At 41.6% G+C, this 22,949-nt stretch overlaps 1 protein-coding gene across 1 annotated transcript in view; it reads right to left on the reverse strand.

Annotated features, from left to right (window-relative positions):
* The window catches only part of SPRED1 (sprouty related EVH1 domain containing 1), a 98,713-nt gene extending 84,815 nt beyond the window's left edge, over positions 1-13,898 (reverse strand). Inside the window, exon 1 of the mRNA XM_090033511.1 lies at positions 13,766-13,898. Coding sequence (XP_089889637.1) covers positions 13,766-13,797 — 32 coding nt within the window. The 5' untranslated portion in view covers positions 13,798-13,898. The remainder of the gene's footprint in view (positions 1-13,765) is intronic.
* Between the last annotated feature and the right edge of the window lie 9,051 nt (positions 13,899-22,949).

Below are 22,949 nucleotides of genomic sequence, written 5' to 3' on the forward strand. Positions count from 1 at the left end.
ATAAAGACTCCTGGTTTTGACCTTCTGCAAAAAAATATGGAAGGCTCTAAATCAGATACGGATGGGGTGTGGCCACTGTGGTCTCCTGACGCACAAATGCTGTATTAGAAGTTCTGCAAAATGTGACTGTGGTGATCCTGATCAGACTATGAACCACATAACAACACTCTGCCCTCTACACAAATTTGATGGTGACACTGAAGAAATACATTCCCTCTCCTCAAGAGCATTAGACTGGTTAACTAACCTTAAACAAAACTTATAAGTGCTGCTCCAAGCCAGCCATACAAAAGAAGGATAGATAAATTCATTTTGTTTAAATATAGAATTAATCCTTGCTTGAATAGTCACTTGTCAAAAAAGATCTGACCCAAACTTAAAATCCTGGATGTAGTAACTGAGTATCAACTCTTAAGCTGAAGACAAATCATCTTCCATTTGCCTCCAAAACCCAAAAATGGCATTTACAAGGTTATTGGACATGTGAGAGATTTCAAAAAATTTTTGCTGAGAGTGGAGCCAGGGAAGGACTAGATTAAAAGTGTTTAGGGGGTGGAAGTAATTCACTTTAATTAAGCTGCTAAAAATATATCTGTAGGACTCCTCTCACAACCCTGGCTCATCACACCATTTTTACTTCTTATTTTCTTGAAGAAAGGTTGATCTCATTGGCTGGTAACCATTAAAACATGCTAATTTGTAACTGTATACAATCTTTAGACAAATTTGGGGGGGGATTGTTCTTTTGCTAAATCAAAAGGATACACCATGTTTGTTAATGTTTATCATCTTATAAAAATGTGAGAGTTTCAACAAGCAACATGACAACAAATTATGGAGCTGATTCAGGAACTTAGTGCCTTCTGCCTTGGAAGGGCAGCACAAACTTTTCATTTTTCTGCACTTGGAAAGATGAGCAGGACACCATTTGCCATCTCACTGATAAGATAGTCTCCTGCTGGAACACAGGAGGGAAAATGGGGATGGTATGTGCACAAGGATCTTATTCTTATTACAAGCGTCTTGCCACAAATCCAGAAGATCACTACCCACATCCCTGACTCAGAAGCACGCTATAGCTTGAAACTGCTTTTCCATATGTTCATCTCCCATACTGGGATCATGTTTAGGGCTGCAAAGGCAGAAGAGAGGGAAGCCAAAAAATGAAGAGAACAACAAGAAGCTTTGCTCCTAAAGGCAGCTAAAAGGGCAATACTGATCCAGGCAAATTACATCCTAATTACACCAGAAATTCAAAGTTTTGTTTCAGTTTAGAAAAATATTTTGAGAGGATCTTTTAGCTCTGCAGCAGAAAGGCCTGTTCACACTCCACCAATTATAAAGGAAAACCTGAACTAGATAGCAAGAGTCTCCTTAAGCCTGCTTTCAACAGGTGTAAATTCTGCTCCTAGAATGGAAAGCAGACTGTATGCTCTGGACCAAAATTCAAGGAAAAAACTATAGATTTCTCTGTCTGGACCATATCCCTGCTGTCCCAGATTGACAGGACTTTTTTTCCTGCTAGTATAACAATACACATCGTATACCTCCTGATTGTGTTCATTAGACCAGCCAAAAAACCTGTTGGGGAAAAAAAGTCAGTGTCTTAGCTAATACCAAAACGCTATAAAATATTCTATGCAACAAGGAAAGATACTTTGTAAATACTTCAGTATAGCAGTCACTAAGTTAAAATATCTATAACAGGGGAAGTACCCGAGATGTATGGAAACACTTATTATAACACTATAATAGTGGCCAAGAAACAATTTCTGGCATCCAAATATTAGGCTTAAAAAAGAAAGGGGTAGAGAACAAAGATTAAGGAATGCAGAGGGAAAAAAAGTGTATAGGGCTGCCTACATGGGAAAGTTGACTAATATAGCTATTCTAGAATAGCACTGTAAGGATATTCTTGCTCCAGAATACAGGGTACAGGGGCAATTATTTTGGAAAAGCTGTAACACTTTATACTCTTGACACGGGTCAGGTCTATACATGCTAATTAAAATCTTGCTTGTAAAAACTTCAGGATTATCACCTTTTTTCACAGCAGCTAATGTGGGTACATTCCATCTTCATGGTTCAGAAAAAAACCCCAAAAGAAAGAAGGGGATGAAACTCTAAACTCAAGGAATGTATTAAGAAGAAGTGCCTGAGGAAAGAAAATAAAAGGGGGGGGAGGGGAGGGAGACAAGAACACACCACAACATGCAGGTTTGTTGTTGTTTTTTAAATCAAATACAAATCCACCAACAAAAATACTTGCTCCAATATCTCCTCTCCTATTGGTGCTGCCATAGTTTATATTCTTCACAGAGAACAGGAAAAATAAATATTTGAACAATGTGATGCAGTAACTGGACTCTTGCTTTTTCTGGTAGCTTTCAAACAGAAAACTATGACCAAAGCAATAATGAAACATCTAGACCAAACAGAAGAGGGAGATTTCACATATTTCAGTATTGCTGCCATTTAAACTAGTGTTTAGTTAATACACAGCATTTTTGCAGCCTCAGTTTTTAGTGCCCCAGGCAAATGCTTAACTTAACCAATTTCTGCAAATCCTCCATTACCTAACATGGTGTTGTTAACATGCAGAATTCTTTTCCATCACCATAGCAACACTGCATGTACATTTTAAGGTGCGTGGGGGCTCTTGAGGAGGATGTTTCAAGTTAATGATAGCCAAGACAATATATGTTGCTTTAAAGCAGCATTATTCAGCATGAGTACAGGAAATATACTAAAATACATTACAACTTAACCCTAAAATGTTTGTAGCATGTGTTATTTACCTGTCAGAAATATGAAGTTTCCTAGAGGGTAGAGGAAGAAGAAGGGAAGGTAAAACTTAGCCCACACATTGTAGAACAAACTATTTGGATATTTTTATGTACCAAGGGCCTGTTTTTTAGACCAACATGTATCTGCAGTTCCCATCAAGTGTTATGGGATCTGGGGGGTGCTAAAAACAGCTATAAAAATATTACAATATACTTTCACTGATGACCAGAAGGAGGAAGGGAGAGAGAAAATCCCTACTGATTGACTGAGATGATGACCCTGATACTTTTTTTTTTTTTAACCTTAATGAAAGCTACAGGCACTTCATATAGCTACAAAAAAAAGTGTTTTAAAAGAGTGACACCTTTTTGCAGGTCACCCAACAAGCAAAACGAGTAGCAGCACAGAAAATTCTGGCTGTCAAGTTACTCCATATGAAATATACTAATCTGGGCAGCTGGCATGTCAGGCATGCACTCTTAATTAGAGACACACCAATAAAACTTAAATGACACTCCCCAGATTGTCCATTACTGTATTAAGAAAACCATTAAAAAATTACTTCAGCCTATTAGCAGAAAAATGTACTTTTCCCTCCATGGAAAAAAAAAAAGAGAGAATGGGTGAATGAAAATGTGGACAGCTTCCAAACTGGCATGTAGAAATTCAATTTGCAGATAAAGGTTAAAATATCTTTTTAAGCACAAAGCCAAACAAAGTTTTTTGGAACTAACACAAAACAATCCTGTAGAATTCGGGTATTGTATAAAACTGCCCCACAGTAAAATTACTAATACCTTAAAATCAAACAGTAAACAGAAACATTGTAGATGAAGCTAACTATTACAGCAAAATTTGTTGGATACCAGAGTTGTTAAAAGAATATTAATGTTGCAAGTAAAGCTTGCCAGTAAAGCTCTCTGATGTCTGCAGCATCAGAATTAAGACACTACATTTAACTATTTCCTTTATTTCTGCCCCTTTGCACATAAGTGTTAAGATATAGTCTTGAATTTCATATGCACATACTGTTTTTCTACAGGACCCTTGCCATATATTGTGTACAGAATGGAATAAGGTCTAGTGTTTCAATAAGAAAATTAATATTTCCTTGTGTCTAAGGTACAGTAGTAGAACACAGGGGATCTGGATTCCATTCCTGGCTCTGCCACAATTTAGGCATTACCTTTAGGTACTACAACTGCATAAGCTGTCTACATTCTGGCATTTTCAAACTTTTAGTACAGTAGTTGATTTTGCAATAATGTCCTTTTGGCACACTTACATGCCAGCTGAACAAGAGTGCACCATTTTTATATGGAGTTTCCTAGGGTTTAATAAGAGCAGACTGAAAACTCAAAGAATTCCTTCATGTGAAGTCATTAATACAGACCTCCAGGATTTGAGCTGTAAGAGTAATTGATAACAGCAGTATACAGCTCTCCTCTGTACACCAAAATATGATACGTGGCCCAGTTTGCCAGGGATGCATTTAATAGACAGAAGAAGAATACAGGGAATTAGTAATATTAGGAATTGAGTCTAGAGGGGTATATAACCCAGGAAATAGAAGACAGCATTAGCTAAACACAGATTGAGCACTGTGTTTTAAAACAGCAGTGTAGCTATAAACTCAATTACCCTCCTTAAGATGGCTTTGCTTCAATTTCTTTAGGCCACTCCATAAAGGAAGCAAGAAAAAGTCCATCATACGAAGCCAGCATAAATAGCCTAACTCTGTTCCTTTCTGTCAATCACAGTTTCCATTGAGACAGTTCACTAAAAGCATTATTGAGCATGTCAAATGCAGGCAAAGCCAAAGCATGGACCACTTCAGCAGTTTTAGACTGCAAAAAACCCTCCCCTGCAGTCTAGAACAGCCTCCATGCCCCCTACCTCCACTGCCCTTACTAGAACCTTGGTCTACCCATATATGTCACAGAAGGGGAACAAAGCACTCCTAAAGCTATTCAAGATGATAACATGTCACCAAAACACTCTAGTACTACTTCAGAATAACAAGTCACACGTAGCAAAACCTATCACTGGCTATGTTTTTCTACACTGGCTATATTTATCCATTTAAACAGACATTGTCAGTTGAAAAACCTTATGTTTACAGTATTATAATATTTAAACTGTTATATTTAACATGGTGAAAAACCAATAGTGAAAAATCTAGATGTAAAAAAAGTTTGTTTGTTTTTTGTTTTTTTTTTTAAACACCCAACACATTGCTGTGCTTCTTGTTTATCCTTTACACTTATTTTGGATTTTCAACAGCTAGGCCAGTCAGTATCAGTGTCTCAGCCATTCACTGTCAAATACCAAAAGGGATATTTAAGACTATTTTTCAGCAGAGTTTTAAAATGGACAAAAGTTTTTCCTTGGTTTTCAGACAATTCTAGGGCCAAAGAAAAAAATTATAGTATTCCAACAAATATTTTATATAAACCTAACATTTGGCTTTTCAGAATAAGCATAGCAATTAGTTACAAACCCACCCTCCTCCAAAAAGTCCTACTTACTGGTAATAGTATTGATTTCTCAAGACTAATAGTGACTGCATAGCAAAAAGCTTTCTCCCTTTCATCTTTATCTTGGTCTAAAACAGCTGAGATGCCAAATTTGGATCCCATTTGTGGAATTACTGTGTCACATACCCTGAGAGCAGAGGCAGATCCAGATGGGGTACAGTCACACAATCATACGCACCTTTTTAGACCATACCACAGAAGCATCAACTCTCCTCCCAATCTCCCTCTACCCTGCTTACTGCTGTGTTGTCCCTGCTGACCTGGGTGCAGGCTCCAGGGTTACTCCTACCCCACTGTAGCCAAAGTTACACAGGCAGCTGGGCTCAGCCCAGTATAACACCAGTTGGCAGGTTCCTCCTCCCTCCCTGATCTGCCCAGGTATTTCCTCCCAGCCCCGGAGTAGGTTTAGGGAGAGGGAACTTGCCCACCACTGCTGCTATCCCTGGCTGATGCAGGGCAGGAGCAGCTATGGAGTTTTCCTCACCTGCAGGGCAGCTGGAAACAGTAGAGATAGGGATAGCATAAGGATGTGAATGGGACAATAAAGAAGGGGAGGTGTGACTGAGAATGAAGGGGAAGGAAGGAGATGCCAAGAGTTGGGGGAAAGGAAATTCTCTGTCCATTCAGACTTAGAAAAAAAAGTCTCTAGGTGCTGCACCTGCAGCATGGCCTGTCCATGCCTGTGAGAAGGAGAGGGGGAGCTGGATGGGGAAGTGTCATCATCCCTGCAGCACCAATTGTTGCTTCCACACCCCCATCTACAAAATCCTGGATCCACCCATTCCTGGGACCATAATATTCCATGACTCGTATTTTTCACTTTACTTAAATCTGAATATTTAGGATGGGATGTAGAGAATTAGTTACGTTTCTATGGTATAATTTAACTGGTCATATTACTCAGTGAGTGTCACAAGACAGTACACCCTTGTGACACAAAATGTGCATGGTCAATGCTAGGATGGAGGACATATTAAAAGATCTGTTTCTTTTGGCATTTTATTTTTCAAGGAATTAGATCCCAGCCTTTTCTGTGGTTAAATGCCCTTTCTTCATGTTTACCATAAATGTATTTGATCTATTTTTAATGAATCACTGGTAGCATTATGACCAGTGGCATAGCAAGGCTTAGTGTCTGCATGATCTTTTCTAGTCTTTCATGAGTAACAATCTATAAATCCAGCAGTTCTGATCTATTGTGCTGGGAATGATGTACATGCTTCTGTTCACCTTATTTGAAGAGAAGATTTGTGGAATTTTATTCAAGAGTGCAAAACCTTTCACTCCTGAAGTACAGGGTTATTTTGTTTGTTTTTTTTAAATAGTGAACTTCAGTATTCACAATGCTTAAGTGCAGGTGGACCTATTTTTAAATAGTTAGAGGAATTTTGAGTTAATTCTAGACTGGCCAAACTCAAGAGAAACAAATGATAAACAAGGTATCTTCAAAGTCTTCGTTTTATAGGTGATTAACTGAAATCATGAACCAAAGCAACATGAATATTACAAGAAGAGTAAGTCAGAACAGGTTTTTCTTTTAACTAGTACCCTTATATAGGGGCTGATCTTTATTAACTTGGTAAGGAAGTAGCATATCCATGTGTCTATACTGACTTATGTGAATAAATGCCACAATGTAGGCAAGCAGGTTTTAGTTACCAATTGCTTTCCCAAAGTCTAGGACTAGAAAAGGTCACATCTCTCTATACAATAATGAATACAAATGAAAGCAATCCATAACTTTGCCATACTATTCTTAAATCAGGATTCTAGCTTTGGATCCATTTCCCGGAGCACTGTCCTAAAAGTTGAAAGAATCTGGGCACCACAGTAAACATATTAAATTAAGGTCTTCATTAATATGCAATTATGTTTGAAAAAAGATTACATAAAAAGTGGGATAATGGATAATATGAAGCATTAACACCTTTTATATAAATCAGTGTTAGGTTCTCATCTGCAATACCATGTGCCCCATCTCAAAGGACAGGGCATACTAGCGCCTCATCTCAAAGGATACACCTTAAAACTAGAGGGGGATTTCAGAGAACACAAACACATACAACTTATCAAGAGACTGAAAAGACAGAAGAAAAAAAAAAGAGTGAAACTAGAGGTGACACAATAAATATAGGAAGATGAGGAATTTCTGTTTTCTATATTCTATAACACCAAAACATGCGAACGTTCAAGTGGGAAATTCAATACCGATGAAAGGAATTCGTTTTTTCCAGTGCAGCATGTGCTTAAACGAAAGGACTCCCTGCCACAGGACTGTAAGGCAAAGGACACAAGAGACTTCTAGCTTAACCCCTCTAAACTACTTGAAAGAGGATGAAGCCTGTCAGGTTAATTGTTCCAGAGGTGTCTGAAGTAGGGTTCTTACTTCAAAAACAAATTATTTCTGATACTGTCCACTATCAGAGTCTGACTACTGGACTACAAAGGCCTTGGGCTTGAACTAATATGGTAATGATAATGTTTCACATTTCCTGAAATGCACTATGAGTTCCTTAATATTCTTACCTGAAGAAGAATATGGAAAATGCATTCATGTATCAAAGCTAATATGAAACTTTGCATTAAGTTGCATACGCTCTAGTACGTATTAACTCCCTTCAAAAAAAAAAAAAAAAAGTGTCTATTCTTCTAGAAAATAAGATGATTTATATCCCCTTTTGAATCCATTTTTATACTTTGAAAATTATTTGTCATCATTTTCAAAGTTCATTTTTCATGCTCCCATTCTTTGGAGCCTGACGATTTGCTTACAGTGACTTTAACATCCCCATAATAAATCTCCTTGCAGTATTCAATTCCAAATTAGCAAAATAAGATTTTCTACTCCCTACAATGAGTTAACCCCCCATCCTGCCTTTACAAGCAATATTTATATACAAGTCATAGCAAAAGTATAAATTTGTAATTTTTTATTGCTTCAAATTAAAAAAAAAAACTCCACCTATTAGAACACTGCATTTAAAGACTTGAGTAAAGACATACCTCTTCATGTATTTGTACCCTTCTTATACTGCAAAAACCTAAATATTTGTAAGCATATAGACAATAATTATACACCTGACAAAAGAGACCTACACAGACACCTTCACTACTGAAAAACCAGCCCACATGCATCTTTACAAGTAGGATTTGTAACATAAATTTGGTTACCTAGGACAAAGAATTGATGGAAAGCTTCAACTTAAGGCTTTGGACCAGCAGTCACTAACCATGAGCTCAGTTTTAAACAGAGGTATCCTGTCTGGGCAGGATCAAGGCCAACATTTATATATGCACTGTTGTTCCTACTATCCACATTTAAAAATATACTTATTTTCTGCCAACCCCTCAAATAATACCACTTTATCCAGTTTTGCTGTGACCTCCCAGAATACACTTGTCTGATTTCACAACGATAAAGAAAGGCTGCTAAGTCTGACCCAATCTTGGCCTCTCGATTTATTACGCAACTTGTAGGCTTAGTCTTCCCAAGTGGAACATAAGGCCAAGAAAATGATTCTAAAAAGGCAATAAAATGGAAAATAACTTTCTAAGACTACAAAAACAAACAATGCACCAGAAAGAAGCAAGTCACAAAATGACAATTGTTTAATGAAATTAGTTAATTTTAAGAGGTACATCATCAGTTTGCTTTTTTTTTTTAAATGGAGAAGAGAGAGAAACTGTACACATAGCACAAATACCCTAAACTGTTAAGAGTGAGAGAATTTCAGAAGCTAGATTTGCTTTCTTCATACTTTTTTGTTGGTTTTTGTTTTTAATACCATTAAAAGGTTTTGTCCCAGCTGCTGAAGTGCATTAAAAATTAAATACTAATGAAAATAAATATGTTGGTTTCATTTGAAGATCAGGATGTTGTGTGCTAAACCAACTCTTTTAATATTTTGGTTAGAAATATAAGATACTATTTAAACAGAACTGCTGTAATATTTTCAAAGCTTAATGGAAACGTTGTGGGGTTTTGTATAGCTTTACTTCATATTTAAAAAAAAAAAAGCTAGTCCAGTTAGGGATGATGGATGTGACCTAAATCTGTTCTAAATGAGTATTCTGTGAAAACAGTATTCAGATCTGCTGAGCTATGACAGGAGATTATCATCTAAAGACAAAGCTGTCTACCTAGCAGCCTTCAGGACACATTTGGCCCTTGAGGAGTTAACATGCAGCCTCTGCTCCCCCCGCTGTTTTCCTGTTTCTTCCAGTTCCTCCTTCTTCTCCAGCTTGTACTGCCTACCTGTGGAAGCAGTGCGGCATGGATCATGGGACAGAAGAAGCCAACAAGTAGGGGCTTAGGAGACCCCCTGCCCCCCATGCAGCAAGAAAGCACCAGTGAGGTGGGGCAGGAAAAGCATGTGTGCATGGTGGTGGGGGGGGGGGGGAAAGGAGTGTCATCTGTGGCATGACATACGACTTGGAGGCCTGCAGCCACTCAGAAAGTGGGACTGCCCTGATGCAGCATACTGCTATCCATATTTTTTTCCAGGTAGTAACTACAAATAATACCTCCATCACAAAAAATTGATGGAATCCCAAAATCCCATGGAAAATATGATGACAGCTCATACACATATACACTCCTCCAACAATTTGCACAGCCTGAATCTGAAAGCCAACAATATGAGAAAATGGCTCCCACAACCGAGTTTAAGAGTACGGAGAGATGCCACAGAACCAGGTAAAATTTCTCCTTAGGTTGGCAATTTAAAAAAGGGACAATATTTTACTTTTATTTTCAACTCACTGCAAAATGAGTTTAATCATATCATCCTAATCTAGCAGTCATCGACTCATATATATATGACACCCTACAGTAATAGTAGGTTTCTTCTACTTTAGAGGGCACCCAGTACTAGAACAACCGTAGCATTCCTGGTCAGGAGTAAAAGTACACTGAGAAGAGTCCAGAAGTCAGCAGGTACATTATGCATAGTTCATATTAGCACTGCTAACTCGATTCTCTGAGCAGTGATACAGAGTGATGAAAAAGGAAAAAAATATTACATGCCTGACCAAAAAACAAAAAAATCTGTCTGCAGGCAGAATTTTGTCAGGCTATTTTTCACATGCTCACCACAGACTAAAACAGACACAGAATAATTTTATCTAGTTTTTAAAGTGAATGCTCACACCTTTCAGTGTGACCTGGACAGCCAGGATGCACTATTCTTAAAGGAGATTGAATTCTAAGCAAACATTTAATTTAACCTTTTAGTCTTTCTGGATGAATGGAAGTTTTGCAAAATGGAAGTTTTGCAAACACAGACTAACGATCAAGCCCAGTTCTTCCTTGCTATCCTACAACAAATTATCTTTGCCTGTGCTAGTAACTTATACAAAGATAAATTTATAAAATAGACTTGGAGGCAGCAAATAGCATATGTACATTTAGGAGCAGTTAACTGAATACTTTAAATAATTTTCAAGTAACATACCAATCTTTGTCTCCCTGCCAGGTTCTGCAGCTTTATAATCAGATTCCATCCCCCCCACTTGCTAAAACTGTTTCCTCAGGCCTATGCTTAAGTGAGAGACCCATACAAAATTAGAAAACAGTGAAATTGACTTTACACAAAATAAAGTCAGAACACCAAAGCAGCAAACCAGAAAATACTTCAAAAGTATATTCTCATTTCCTAGTTATAGTAATCTTGGGATTTAAGTGAAATAATAAATGAAAATAAACAAACAAACAAACATTGGTCATGTTTAAGTTGAAATTTATATTAGCCATCCATTTATATATTACAGAAACTACAGAATTGACCCTAGCTATAACGATTGGAAGCAAGTTTTCACTTTTGTATATAATTTTCACTGATTCAACCAGTCTATTTATGAATGCTGAACATTTAAAGATGGCCACATATCTGGCAATTCAAAAGGTGCAGGTAATCATATTCATTCTAGTTCCCAGTTTGGTCAAAAAGTATTCTTTCAGAACAAAATAAAAAATAAGAACAATTTCCACTACTGTGATAGGTGTTGTAATTCTTTTTTCTTTACCCTTTTTAAAAAAAAATAAGGTTCTCACCTACTCAGCTGATATTTTAAAGAGGTCTTTTTCAGCAAGGCCAATACTAATCCAGTAAACAGTAAAAGTACCAATACATATAGTGCAATAAAAAATGGTTAAAGAAAAAAGAAAAAAAAAAAAATCAGGAAAAATATTCCCTCTTCCACTCAACTGCAGCAATCTTAAGTATTACTTGTGACTATAAAAGAAAATATTTGCAAACCAAATAACATCTATTTAAACTCAACCAAGTCACAGCTCCATGTTACAGAAGTCATTTGCAGCCTCCAACGTCATTACTGTCACAAGAACTAATTAATTTTTAGTGCCGTGGGACTCATCAAGAATAGTTAATGCTTGGTACTGAAACAAGGCCACATTGTTGAATTGAGTCTCCAGTATTTAATTTGCATTCACTACTTTTGTGTGTGTGTGTGTGTGTGTAAGAGAAACTAATCTAGAAGATATCTTCATAACATGCTCTCCCAGCTTCCGTTTCAAGAAACGAGAGAAAGAAGAAGTTATTTCCTGACAAAAAGCGATCATGCAACAATACAGTCCGTACTGAGAAAACAAACAGCCGAGCCCCAGGCCCCGCGTGCGGCCTCCCCCGCGCACTGCCCCGGGCCCCGCGCTGTCCCCGCGCCCTGCCAGCCTGCTCGGTGCACACGCACTTGCACTGCGCTGTGAATGGGCAGCCAGGTATTTTATGAATGGAGCGGATCACGTGCTCCCAGCACCTCCCCGAGCTGATATTTCCCACATAACTGTGTCAACAAGCGCTGCACAGCACTTTTTTTGTTTTCTTTTTGTTTTCTTTTTGGCAATCAATCAATCAATCCCAACCCCCGAGCTCCTTGCTCCTGCGGCGCGCTTTGTGAGCCAAAAAAGGCTCGACCCGAGTTGCGCGGCGGGTCTTGTTTTAGGGCAACAGCGGTGGTGGCTTAATTTTTTTTTTTTTATGAATGGAGATTGTGGTATGCAAATGAGAATGATTCACAAAAAAGAAAATATGGCGCCGGCTCCTGCCTCTCGCTGCGAGCGACCCGCACGGCTCGCCTCCCTCCTCTCGCTCGCTTCGTGCCTCGCGGCCCCGAGCTGGGCCCGGTCCGCGCTGCTCCTGGGCGCCCCGTCTCGCCCCCGTGTCAGAAATCATGACACGAATGAAGCGTTTCTGTTCCCAGCCCTGCCTCGGGGCACGAAGGCCGCAGCGAGAGGCCGGCAAGCAAGCAACAAAGCCGCCCCCCTCCCTCCGCAGCGAAACCAGCGCCGAGCCCGCGGCTGCTCTCGCCATTGCGAATCCGACTGGGGCGGGCGGCGTTTCCGTCCGGAAGCGGCCTCCGCGCTCTGACGAGCCCCATCATTCATAAATAAGTTGCAGCAAATGCCTGAATCGCAGATCGCTATTCCGGGAGAGCGCGAGCGGGGAAAGAGAGAATGGAGACGGGAGAGAGCCGGGCAGCTGCGGCGCCGCCTCCGCACCCCGGCCCTGCAACTTTCCCCATCGGAAACGGGAGATCGACCCTCGCGGTGTGCGTGTCACACGCAATATGCATGCATGATACATACACACACGTGTGTCACATACGTATACACACATGTCACATGCGTGTATATGTACATGTGCATGCACTTATAGTGAGATGCATATCTATGTGCACGCATATGTATATCTACGTGTGTATCTACGCATATACAAACACACATCACAGTGCATGATGTCTGTGTGTATGTACATACACACACGCGTATATCACAGTGTGCGCGTGCCAGCGATGTCTTATGCGTATACATATTCATACAGATATGTACATACACACACATCGCTCTCACGCACACCGTTGCCGACTGGCAGATCATTTCTCTCCCTCTCTTCAAGGCCAGGAGGGGAACCAGCTGGTCTCCCCAGTGGAGGCGCATTTCTGTACAACTCCCCCCATCCAGCCGAATCGATCACATGAAAAACATTTCAGATCCCCACTTCCCTGCTCTTCCCAAAGCGAAGGCCCATCAGGTCGTTAAAAAAAAGCTAGGCTTCAGGGGTGGATTTATACTGTATTTACATTGCCTGAGTCATCCAATTAAAATTCAGGAGCAGTTTCCTGCAGGATGAAGCTCCCACACACTAGTTTCCATGTGAAGCAGCGCGAAGGGATGGAAGCGGATCCTGGGGGCATGCGGGAGGGGAGGGGAGGGGAGGGGAGGGGGAGGCTGCTGCGCTGCTGGACCGGTGCTTGGACCGACAATCAAACCCGCTCCCACCCCCAGCACCGCCACTGCCCCCGCCGCAGCCCGGGCGCTGCTGGAACCCGAGCCCCCGCCCCGCCCCGCACCGGGACAGCCCCGCACGTCCGAGCGCACCGGGCACCCGCCGGAGGCGCAGGGAAGGGAAGGGGGTGTCGCTTACTCGTGGTTAGAGTTGGCCGTCTCTTCGCTCATTTTTTTCCTCACCGCGATCCGAGCCGGAGCTGGAGCAGCAGCAGCGACACAGGCAGGGCGCAGCAGGACCTCCCCAGAAACCCCACCATCGTCCCCCCCCACATCTGCCGGCCGCGGGCGAGCGGCGCGGGGCCGAGGTGGAGCTCTCCTCGCCCTGCCCCGCGGGCAGCCCCGGCTCTCGGCCGCTTCAGCGGGGCCCGGCGGGGCGGCCCCCGGCTCCCGCCTGCGAAGGGCTCCACGGCTTCGCCGTCCTGCCGCAGCTCATCACCCGCCGCCGCCTTCAGCCCCTTCCCCGGGCGACCGCGGCGGCGGTAGCAGCAACACAAATTCCTGCAGACGGCGGCGCGGGGCGGATGAGGGCGGACGAGCGTCTCCTCCTCCTCCTCCTCCTCCTCCTCCCCACGGGAAGCGGCGGCGGAGCGGGGAGGAAGCGGCCCGGGGGGAGGCGCCGAGCGCGGCCAGGGGACGGCACAGGACGGGGCAGGAGGCGGCTGCGTCACCGGGGGCCCTGGAGCCCGCGACCAAGTTGAGCGCCCGCGGGCCCCACCCGCGCCGATCCGCGCCGCGCCTCCTCGCAGGAAAACTGGGCGGAAGCGTTGTCTTCACGCTCCTTCCGCCGCCGCAGCCCGATCCAAAATAACCACCGGGGGGAGGAAAAATAATCCCCCGAACGCTGCCGCCGCTCCCCCGCCCGGGCTCGGAGCCAGCTGGGACTCCTCAAAGTAGTTCCTCCCCCGCAGCCGGCCAGCCGCAGCTGCAGAGCCGGGTCCACGCGCGCTCCGCCACAGGCGCGGAGGGATCTAGGAGGCGCTGCAACCCCCCCCACCCGTGTGTGTGTGTGTGTGTGTGTGTGTGTGTGTGTGTGTGTGTGTGTGTGTGTGTGTGTGTGTGTGTGTGTGTGTGTGTGTGTGTGTGTGTGTGTGTGTGTGTGTGTGTGTGTGTTGCACTGCCTGCCCCGGCTTCTGCCCCGGGGCTGGGAAGCCCGAGCGGGAGCTCGCCGACGTGCAGCCCTGACCTGGGGGCTGGCGGCGGAGCCTGCGCGGGGCCTCTCGCACCTCGAGCAAGTGCCCCCTGCCCCAAGGCGCCCGCGAGTCTCTCAGCACCTTTGAAAAGAGATTCGTGCTTTCTTCCCAAAACACTAGAGCTCGCCCACCCCCAACATGGCTCCAGTTTCTCAGCAGTGTCTTCTAGGGGATTGATGTCCAGGGCCGGCCTCGGGAGACTCTGGTCCTACTGAAAGCCTCAACTCCTTCTCTTTGCTGCTTGTTGATTGCACATTTTAGAAGCAGTGCCCCCCCACCCCAAGGGAAACAGCTGGAAAGACGGAGCTGCCCTGCTTGCCCTTAATCCTGCCAGTTTGAAGGCTTGTAGACACGGTGGCCATGAAGAGCACATTCCTGCCTCTGCCCTTTCAATGTTTAATAGGGATCCCTTTGTAATGAAGGTCTTAATTGTGCCAATCTATAATGGGGGGGGGGGGAGATACTGTCTGGGCCTGCCTCTCTCCACACATCATGACATGGGAGCACTTGCAGTTCCATGTATGAAGAGATCAATAAGGCAGGAGCTACCTAGCCCTAATCCCTTTCAGGAGCTGGTATGGTGAATGAGAGGTTCAAGACTCATGAAGCATATATATGTATATATATGACACTCTACATTAATAATTAATAGTAGGTTTCTTCTGCTTTTAAGGGCACCCAACATGGGAACAACGGTAGCATTTCTGGTCAGGAGTAAAAGTCCACCGAGAAGCGTCCAGAAGTCAGCAGGTACATTATGCATAGTTCAAATTAGCACTGCTACCTCGATTCTGTGAGCAAAGTGACACAGCCATGAAAAAGAAAAGAAAAAAAAAATGACATGCCTGACCAAAAAATATCTGTCTGCAGGAAGCAGAATTTTGCCAGGTTATTTTTCACATGCTCACCATAAGCTAAAAGAAATGCAGCATCATTTTATCTTTCTTTTATAGATATATAAAAGCAATCTCTGCTTCATGATTCCTGAACGTCTCTATAGAACCATGTTTACACAGAGATTTATTGTGTATATATATATATACACACACACAAGAAATCTCTGTGTCTGCTTCATGAGTCTTGAACCTCTCTATAGAGAGGTTCTTGAATGTCTGTCCCTTTCTATATATATATGTATTGTGTCCTTTTCTCCATCTTTTGATTGTTGAATTCTCCCTGCCCATCCACAGTTGGGAATGCAAATTCACGTTGCCCATGCTTCCCTCCGGCAGAACTCTCCCCCACCCCACTGCCGAACATCTGCCCATCAGTTTTATCCCAGACATCCCAATCAATTCTGCTCGCTCCGTTAGTTCCCACTTCTTCAGTCAGATCTGCCCCCCTGCCTCCTCCTCATTTCTACCCTCTTATTGGCCTGTCTGAAGGACTTTGACTTTTCTCTTCTTCCACCTCTTCTTGCACTTGGGGAGGAGAGGAGCAGGGAAAAACTACCCAGGTGCTAAGCCTGCTGTCAGCTCCTGACGTAAGATAAAGAGAAGTCTGTGGGCTTCCTGAAATGCTTTTATTGGTTGCTCTTCCCTAAGCGTTAGGAAAGCAGGATAGGCTGTTTAACAGAAAGGGTTCTTTCCTTTAATAGCTGGAAACTGCAAGACAGCAGGAACTCCTATTTCATGGAAAGTTTGGCTTTAGCATGACCAGACTGGTAGGGGCATTCTGAATGAAGGGTAGGGAAATCTTCATTTATTGGATAGCTTTTTATATCTTTCAAAATAGACTAAAAGGGTAGTTTTTCCATTGGTTTTGACAGGAGCCCCCTAAACATTTTCTTGGACTACTGCACCATGGAGCAACAGGCAGTGCTTCAAGATGCTGCAATGAGAGAATATAGAATTTCTTTCAGGATGTTTTTTTGTGGTTGCTTAGTCAAAGCATTTAAAAAAGAATCCATGTTTACTTAATGCAGCATGATATATATATAATATATGTAAAATGCGTAAATATTTTGGTAAGTTTCCTGCATCTACTAAAATGGTCCAGTATATAAAGGATAATACAGTAAGCTGCCATCAACTATTTTCTGACAGTGGCCTTTAAGATGTCATAAACATGCAGCAACAGGACTTTCTTCTTTATCTGAGAAGGGTGTTGGAAGAAGAATGAATAATTATTATGTAAAAGCATGAGGGTTTTGTGTGTTTAAAACATTGTACCATAAATTATGTTACCATCCATCATGCACAATTCATTTCAATTAATAAAAAACTGCAAAGCAGGTTTTAAATATAAAGACCTTTATAGCTTAATCTAAAAGAATTAAAGTTGTACCATTGCATCCAGGTAAAATGTGGAAAATATTTTTAAGTGAGTTCTGGGCACATGAGATTATCCTACTTAGCTAATTCAGTGTTTTTCAGTTTACTTTCTGTTTTGAGACTGGCAGATAAGGTGATTTCCTGTGACTTACTGGCTTCCTTGTTTTCTACTGGCTTCAGAGTTTAAATGGCTAAGAACCTGGAAGTTAATAGTTTACAACGATAAGTTGATTAATATGTTCCAGTACATGAAATGGTCAAGATTTAGTTGTTTGTCACATGACAAAATGACTGTATTGAGATCCAAACTGAAACAGAGACAGACAGACGCTCATTACAGAAAAGAGCATTTGCTTCAAGAGGTTATTTTTTTTTAATAACTGTATTTTAAAATGTTTTTCATGTTAGTTTCAAGAGATGAAATATTTTGTAATATATCATGAAGCCAGAAAGAGTTTCAAATAACTCTGAAACACATTAATTTTCAGATCACAGAATAGTGGCATGGAACTTGTAGCCCTCATGGCAACTGTGAAGTTTTTATACCAAAATGTTTTATTCCTATAGTGGAATAAAATGGATTTTCAATTATGAGGTCTAAGTGCAAGGCAGCCTACAACTTTTAACTTGAGGTGTTATAATCTATGCTGTCAGTGTTGGGAGCAGGAGGGACAGGAAAAGGGTGCCACCTCCCAACCATTTCCTACCACTTCTTCAGCAACTTAAGCCAGCTCTGCTCCTCCAGGAAATTTCCTCATGCCATCTGAAGTAGATGACTAGCAGAGCAGAAAATCTATCCCATATTTTGAAGTTCACAACTTGAGCACTTTGAATAATTATTTTAGGTATGCCTGAGAGTGGATGTCCAAGTTAAAGAGGTTGGATATCATTGTCCTAGGATCTTATTGTCCATTTGCCAAGGAGTAGTAGTTGTTGGGACATTACAATATTTCCATTTGGAGCAGGAAAAAAAAAGATGTGCAGCCAGGTATTTTCTTAGTGTAATTCATTTATTTACAAAATGTACACAAGCCTTCTTCCCTTGAAGAGTGATGGTAAGGTCCTGACATCCTATATGCAAGCAGTTCCCTTTTATAGAAATCCCAGATAAGGCATCATTGCTCTGAACCTAGAAGCAGGAGCCTTGGGCCTCTGCCTTTCTTCAGGAGTCCCGTAAAACTCACGTTCAACTGCTTTATCATATCATGTGACTACTTTCCTCCCTCATGTTTGGCTTTTTACAATTGGAAAGCTCAGAATCAAAGCCTTCTAGAGTCTGGAAAAGATATCCTCAAACCTGAAAGCTGTTAGTATATATTTTTTTTACCATAACAGGGGTAATAAGAGCCTCTCTTTATCACAGGTATAGGGACGGATCCTTAACTGCTGTTAAGATATAATAAGCAAATCTGGGAAGCTGAGGAAGACAGGGCTAGTCAGAGGTAGTTTTTATGGCTTTTATGCTTTTATGACTTCCTGCTCCTGACACTGGCTGGGATCCATCCTTGCCACAATCTCTCTAATTTATTCCTGGCAACTGGTTCCCCAAGATTCCATTTCATCAGCTGAGAATCACTGAACTACAAAGGTGTTTTCTAGCCCGAGCCCTTTTCCCTGGACTCTTTCTATGCCAAATGTTAGAAACAGAGAGGGTACTGATAAGAAAATGTATTTCATCAGGAAGCCATATAACACATAAGAATAAATCTAATCAAGTAAAATAACATTCAGGTTTTCTGCTTTTCTTTTATATTCACAGGGTAATCCATCTCAAACTGCCTTCCCTGAATATGTTTTAAGGAGTCTTTATTGCTCTTATATTTCAACTGAAAATATTTAGTTATGTTCACATTTTTGTCATGTAGCAAAGCCTACTTATTTGATATAGAAGGGATACATTTGTCCCTTGTATAACTGTTAAAATAGTGGTTATAAATCAGGAATAAAAATGGCCCAGTATGCCTATCTGCCATTCCTTAAAATAGCTTACATATTGTAGGTGCATCTACACATGCACTTTAATTCACATTAGCTTATTTTAATGCACATCACAAAATGTGCGCTTTCATTAATGCACATTAAAATAGGCTGACGTGCCTTTTTCTAGTACCTCACAACGGAGGGCATTTATAGAGTGTGAGGCAGGAGCACTTTAATTAGTGTAGCTTCAAGAGCTGTGCTAATTAAAGCCCCCAGAGCATTGTGTGTATCAGCATCCCTGCACTGAAAAATGGCAGTGGGGCCCTTTGAACTAAAGCTCATTGAACAGTTGTAGTAAACTGTCCTGCCACCATTTCAGTACGGGAACGCTGATACATATAACACTAGAGTCTACTGGAGCGCAATAATTATCGTGCTTTAGCAGAGTCAGTTAATCAAGTCTGCTCTGATGCACTGTAATTACAGTATATTGAAGCATCCTCCCTATACATGTATAGGAGTCTGGAGGTACTACATTTAATGCACGTTAGCAAAAGTGCATTAATGAACGTGTGGACATGTCTTGTGAATAGCTCTAAAAAAGAAGAGCTCATGACAGGATTAACATTCAATGCTAATTAGTTTATATTCCTCAAAGTTTAAGATGGAGGAGTTTATATAGGAGTGGGAATTCATGGAATAATAAAAAATTAGGGTTGGTGACCTCAAGAGGTCATCTAGTCCAACCTCTTGCTCAAAGCAGGACCATCCCCAGCTAGATCATCCCAGCTAGTTTGTCTAACTGGATCTTAAAAACCTCTAAGGATGCAGATTCCAGAACTTTTTGCATAACCTGTGCCAGTGTTCCCTCCTAGTGAGAAAATTTTAATATCTAACCTAAATTTCCCTTGCTGCAACTTGAGACCATTGCTCCATGTTCTCTGCCACCTGCCACCATTGGAAACAGTCTACCTCCATACTCTTTTGAACTTAATTTCAGTTAATTGAAGGCCACTATTAAATCCCCTTTCAGTCTTCTCTTCTTCATATTAATTGAGCCTGCTTCCCTCAGCCTCTCCTAAGAAGTCATATCCCCCAGCCCCTCACCATTTTTGTTGCCCTCCTCTGGACTTTCTCCAATTTGTCCACCTCCCTTCTGTAGTGGGGATAGTAGAGGGCCCCGAACTGAACACAGTACTCCAGATGTGGCCTCACCAGTGCTGAAAAGAAGGAAATAATCACTTTGCTTGACCTGCTGGCAACACACCTACGAATGCAGCCCAATATGTCATGAGCCTTCTTTGCAACAAGGGCACACTGCTGGCTCATATTCAGCTTATTGTCCACTGTAACCCCAAGGTCCTTTTCTGCAGAGCTGTTGCCAAGCCAGTCAGCCCCCAGCCTGTACTGGTGCATGGGATTGCTCCATCCTAAGTGCAGGATTTTGCACTTGTCCTTATTGAACCTCATAAGATTTATTTTGACCCACTCCAATTTGTCTAGGTTACTCTGAATCTGAGCCCTACCCTCCAGTGTATCTACTACTCCCTGCAGCTTGGTATCATCTGCAAACTTGCTGAGGGTGCACTCTATGCCATCTTCCAGGTCAGTGATGAAGACTTTGAACAAAACCAGCCCCAGAACTGACCCCTGAGGCACTCCACTTTAGGAGGCTGGGGTTGTATGACATATTAGCATGCACGTTACATCTTTAAATCCATAATAGACTCAATGAATGCCATCAAGTAAAGCCAGCCTAAATACTCAGACATTACAGAAAACAGCAATTCTCATTTTGGATTTTAACTACAAATATAATAATTTTGAAGTCTCCCTCCACAAATTGTATTACCACACCAAAATCTTGGTGGTAGATTAACAAACAAGGGAAGGATCAGGGATGTTAGCATTTACTACATGATAGTATTCTGGGGGAAACTGATCAAAGTAATTATCAAATTTATTTTGCAATGTTCCCTCTTTTTCAGAGTCCCAGTCTTAAAGCTTGCTAAATACTGGGTGGCCATTACACATATACTACTAATAAGGATTTAGTGACATTGAACTGATTAAATCTATATTAGTACTTCAGCAAAATCAGGCCCTGTTAACTCCTAAAGATTTCACATATGTATGCGAAATACAAAAAGGCATTTTCCCATCGGAACCTAGCATATTGGAAACAGACTTTTTCAGCAGTACAAGAGAGATTGCAATCAAATATCTGTTAATTCTTGAATCAGCTAGGTGGATGTGGCTCAGCAAACAATCTGAATTTCATAAATTATTTCAGCCATTGACATATGTATTGCTTGGAATAATTGATACTACACAGAAAAAAACTTGCATTAGTTACTATGTGTTGGAGATGGGGTGATGGGGGAAGGTGGTTGGATCATAAATTTAGGTATTAATGGATCTATCAGCTGCTTTCAATACTGTCAGTCATGTGGCACAGTTGACTTGCCTAGCAACCAGAGTAGGTGTAGCTGAAGGCTGCTCTTCAGTAGCTCCATTCCTTTCTTGCTGAGCATTTTCAGAATGTATTTTGGGGGTCTTTGAGGGTGTTCTCATAAATGGTGTCCAACTGTTCTATCATAGTTCCTTATGCAGGGAAGCTGATGGGAGGATTTCTCATGAGGGTACAGAGAATACCATAGTTTCAGCACGCTGGTAAAACCCAGTACAATGTTGCTGTTTTTTCCAGCTCAGTCATTGCAGCTGAACACCTTGTTCAGTGTCTAGGGCATGGTTGCTATTTGCTATTTGACAGAGGCTGTCTGGGTAAGAAAGAAGCAATACTGTTTGGTGGGGGAAGCAACCAAAGTATACTTTCCCGTTGAATTAAGTGTGTTTGCCATTTTTTCATTCAATTTGCAGTCAGTTAGTCTCTTAACTCCCTGTGACTTTCACATGTTAAAGTAGCGGCAGCAACAAAAATGATTTGTTTATGTGTGTCAGTCCAAGGTATGACAAACACATAGGTAACTGAGTCTATTCCTCTGTCACTTTGATATTAATATTGTGGTGTACATAGGTGACTTAAATCCCTTTGATAGCTAAAGCTGAAGCAGAATTTTATCATGAATGTATGGCATTGGTGGTCCATGTGTTGCAATAAGATCCCATTTTCCATCTGAACTCACATGATGAAATGCCTTTCTTTCTGTATAGTCCCACAGCTAAAAGTGTGGTAGAGGGTGCTTACAATGGTCAACTGGTAGGAGCTTTTCCACAATGCATCCTTTAGTTTTAGGCTTGTTACTGCACTGGTCCCAAGCAAGATGAAGCTTTTGACCTTTCAGACTAATACAGTCCTCCTCTATGGAATCAAGAGAAAGCAGCATGGTGCACTGGTGGCAAATAGTTTATTTATTTTAATTCCCTATTTTAATGTTTAATTTGGTTGGTTAAGTCTCTTAACCCCCAACGCTAATGAGGCACTGGACCATGTCTTTCTCATGCCGAAAGGAATACACGAATCTTACATGTGTCTACTGTGTTGTATACAATTTGGAATTAGAGAAGCAAGCAGTAGAACATCTTATAACTGCGCTTCCCTCCTAGCTGGAAGAAGAATCTTCAGGGCAAACAGGTATTGGGAAAAAAGAATAAAAATCTTCAGTTCACTGTAACATTAATAAAATGATCATAAGTAGGGCTATGCAAAGCTTCGATCTCTGATTTGATTGGCAGAGCTTCGGCCTAATTCGATGGCCAAATCTCCAAATCCGAATGGAATCAGAGGACACTTTAATCTCTCCGAATCAAATGAGAACCCTCTGAATTGATTCAGAGAGATTCAGAAAGATTTGGCGATTCAGCTATAGACACAGCTTTAAATGTTTTTTCTACCTACCTCAACATACTGGTGGCTCATGCATACTGCGATGCCAGGGCATATGGAGTGTCTCACAGGAGTGCAGGGGACTCCCCA

The sequence above is a fragment of the Crocodylus siamensis genome, chromosome 2, assembly GCF_052110815.1.
Source record: "Crocodylus siamensis isolate JL-2025a chromosome 2, ASM5211081v1, whole genome shotgun sequence".
Lineage (NCBI taxonomy): Eukaryota > Metazoa > Chordata > Crocodylia > Crocodylidae > Crocodylus > Crocodylus siamensis.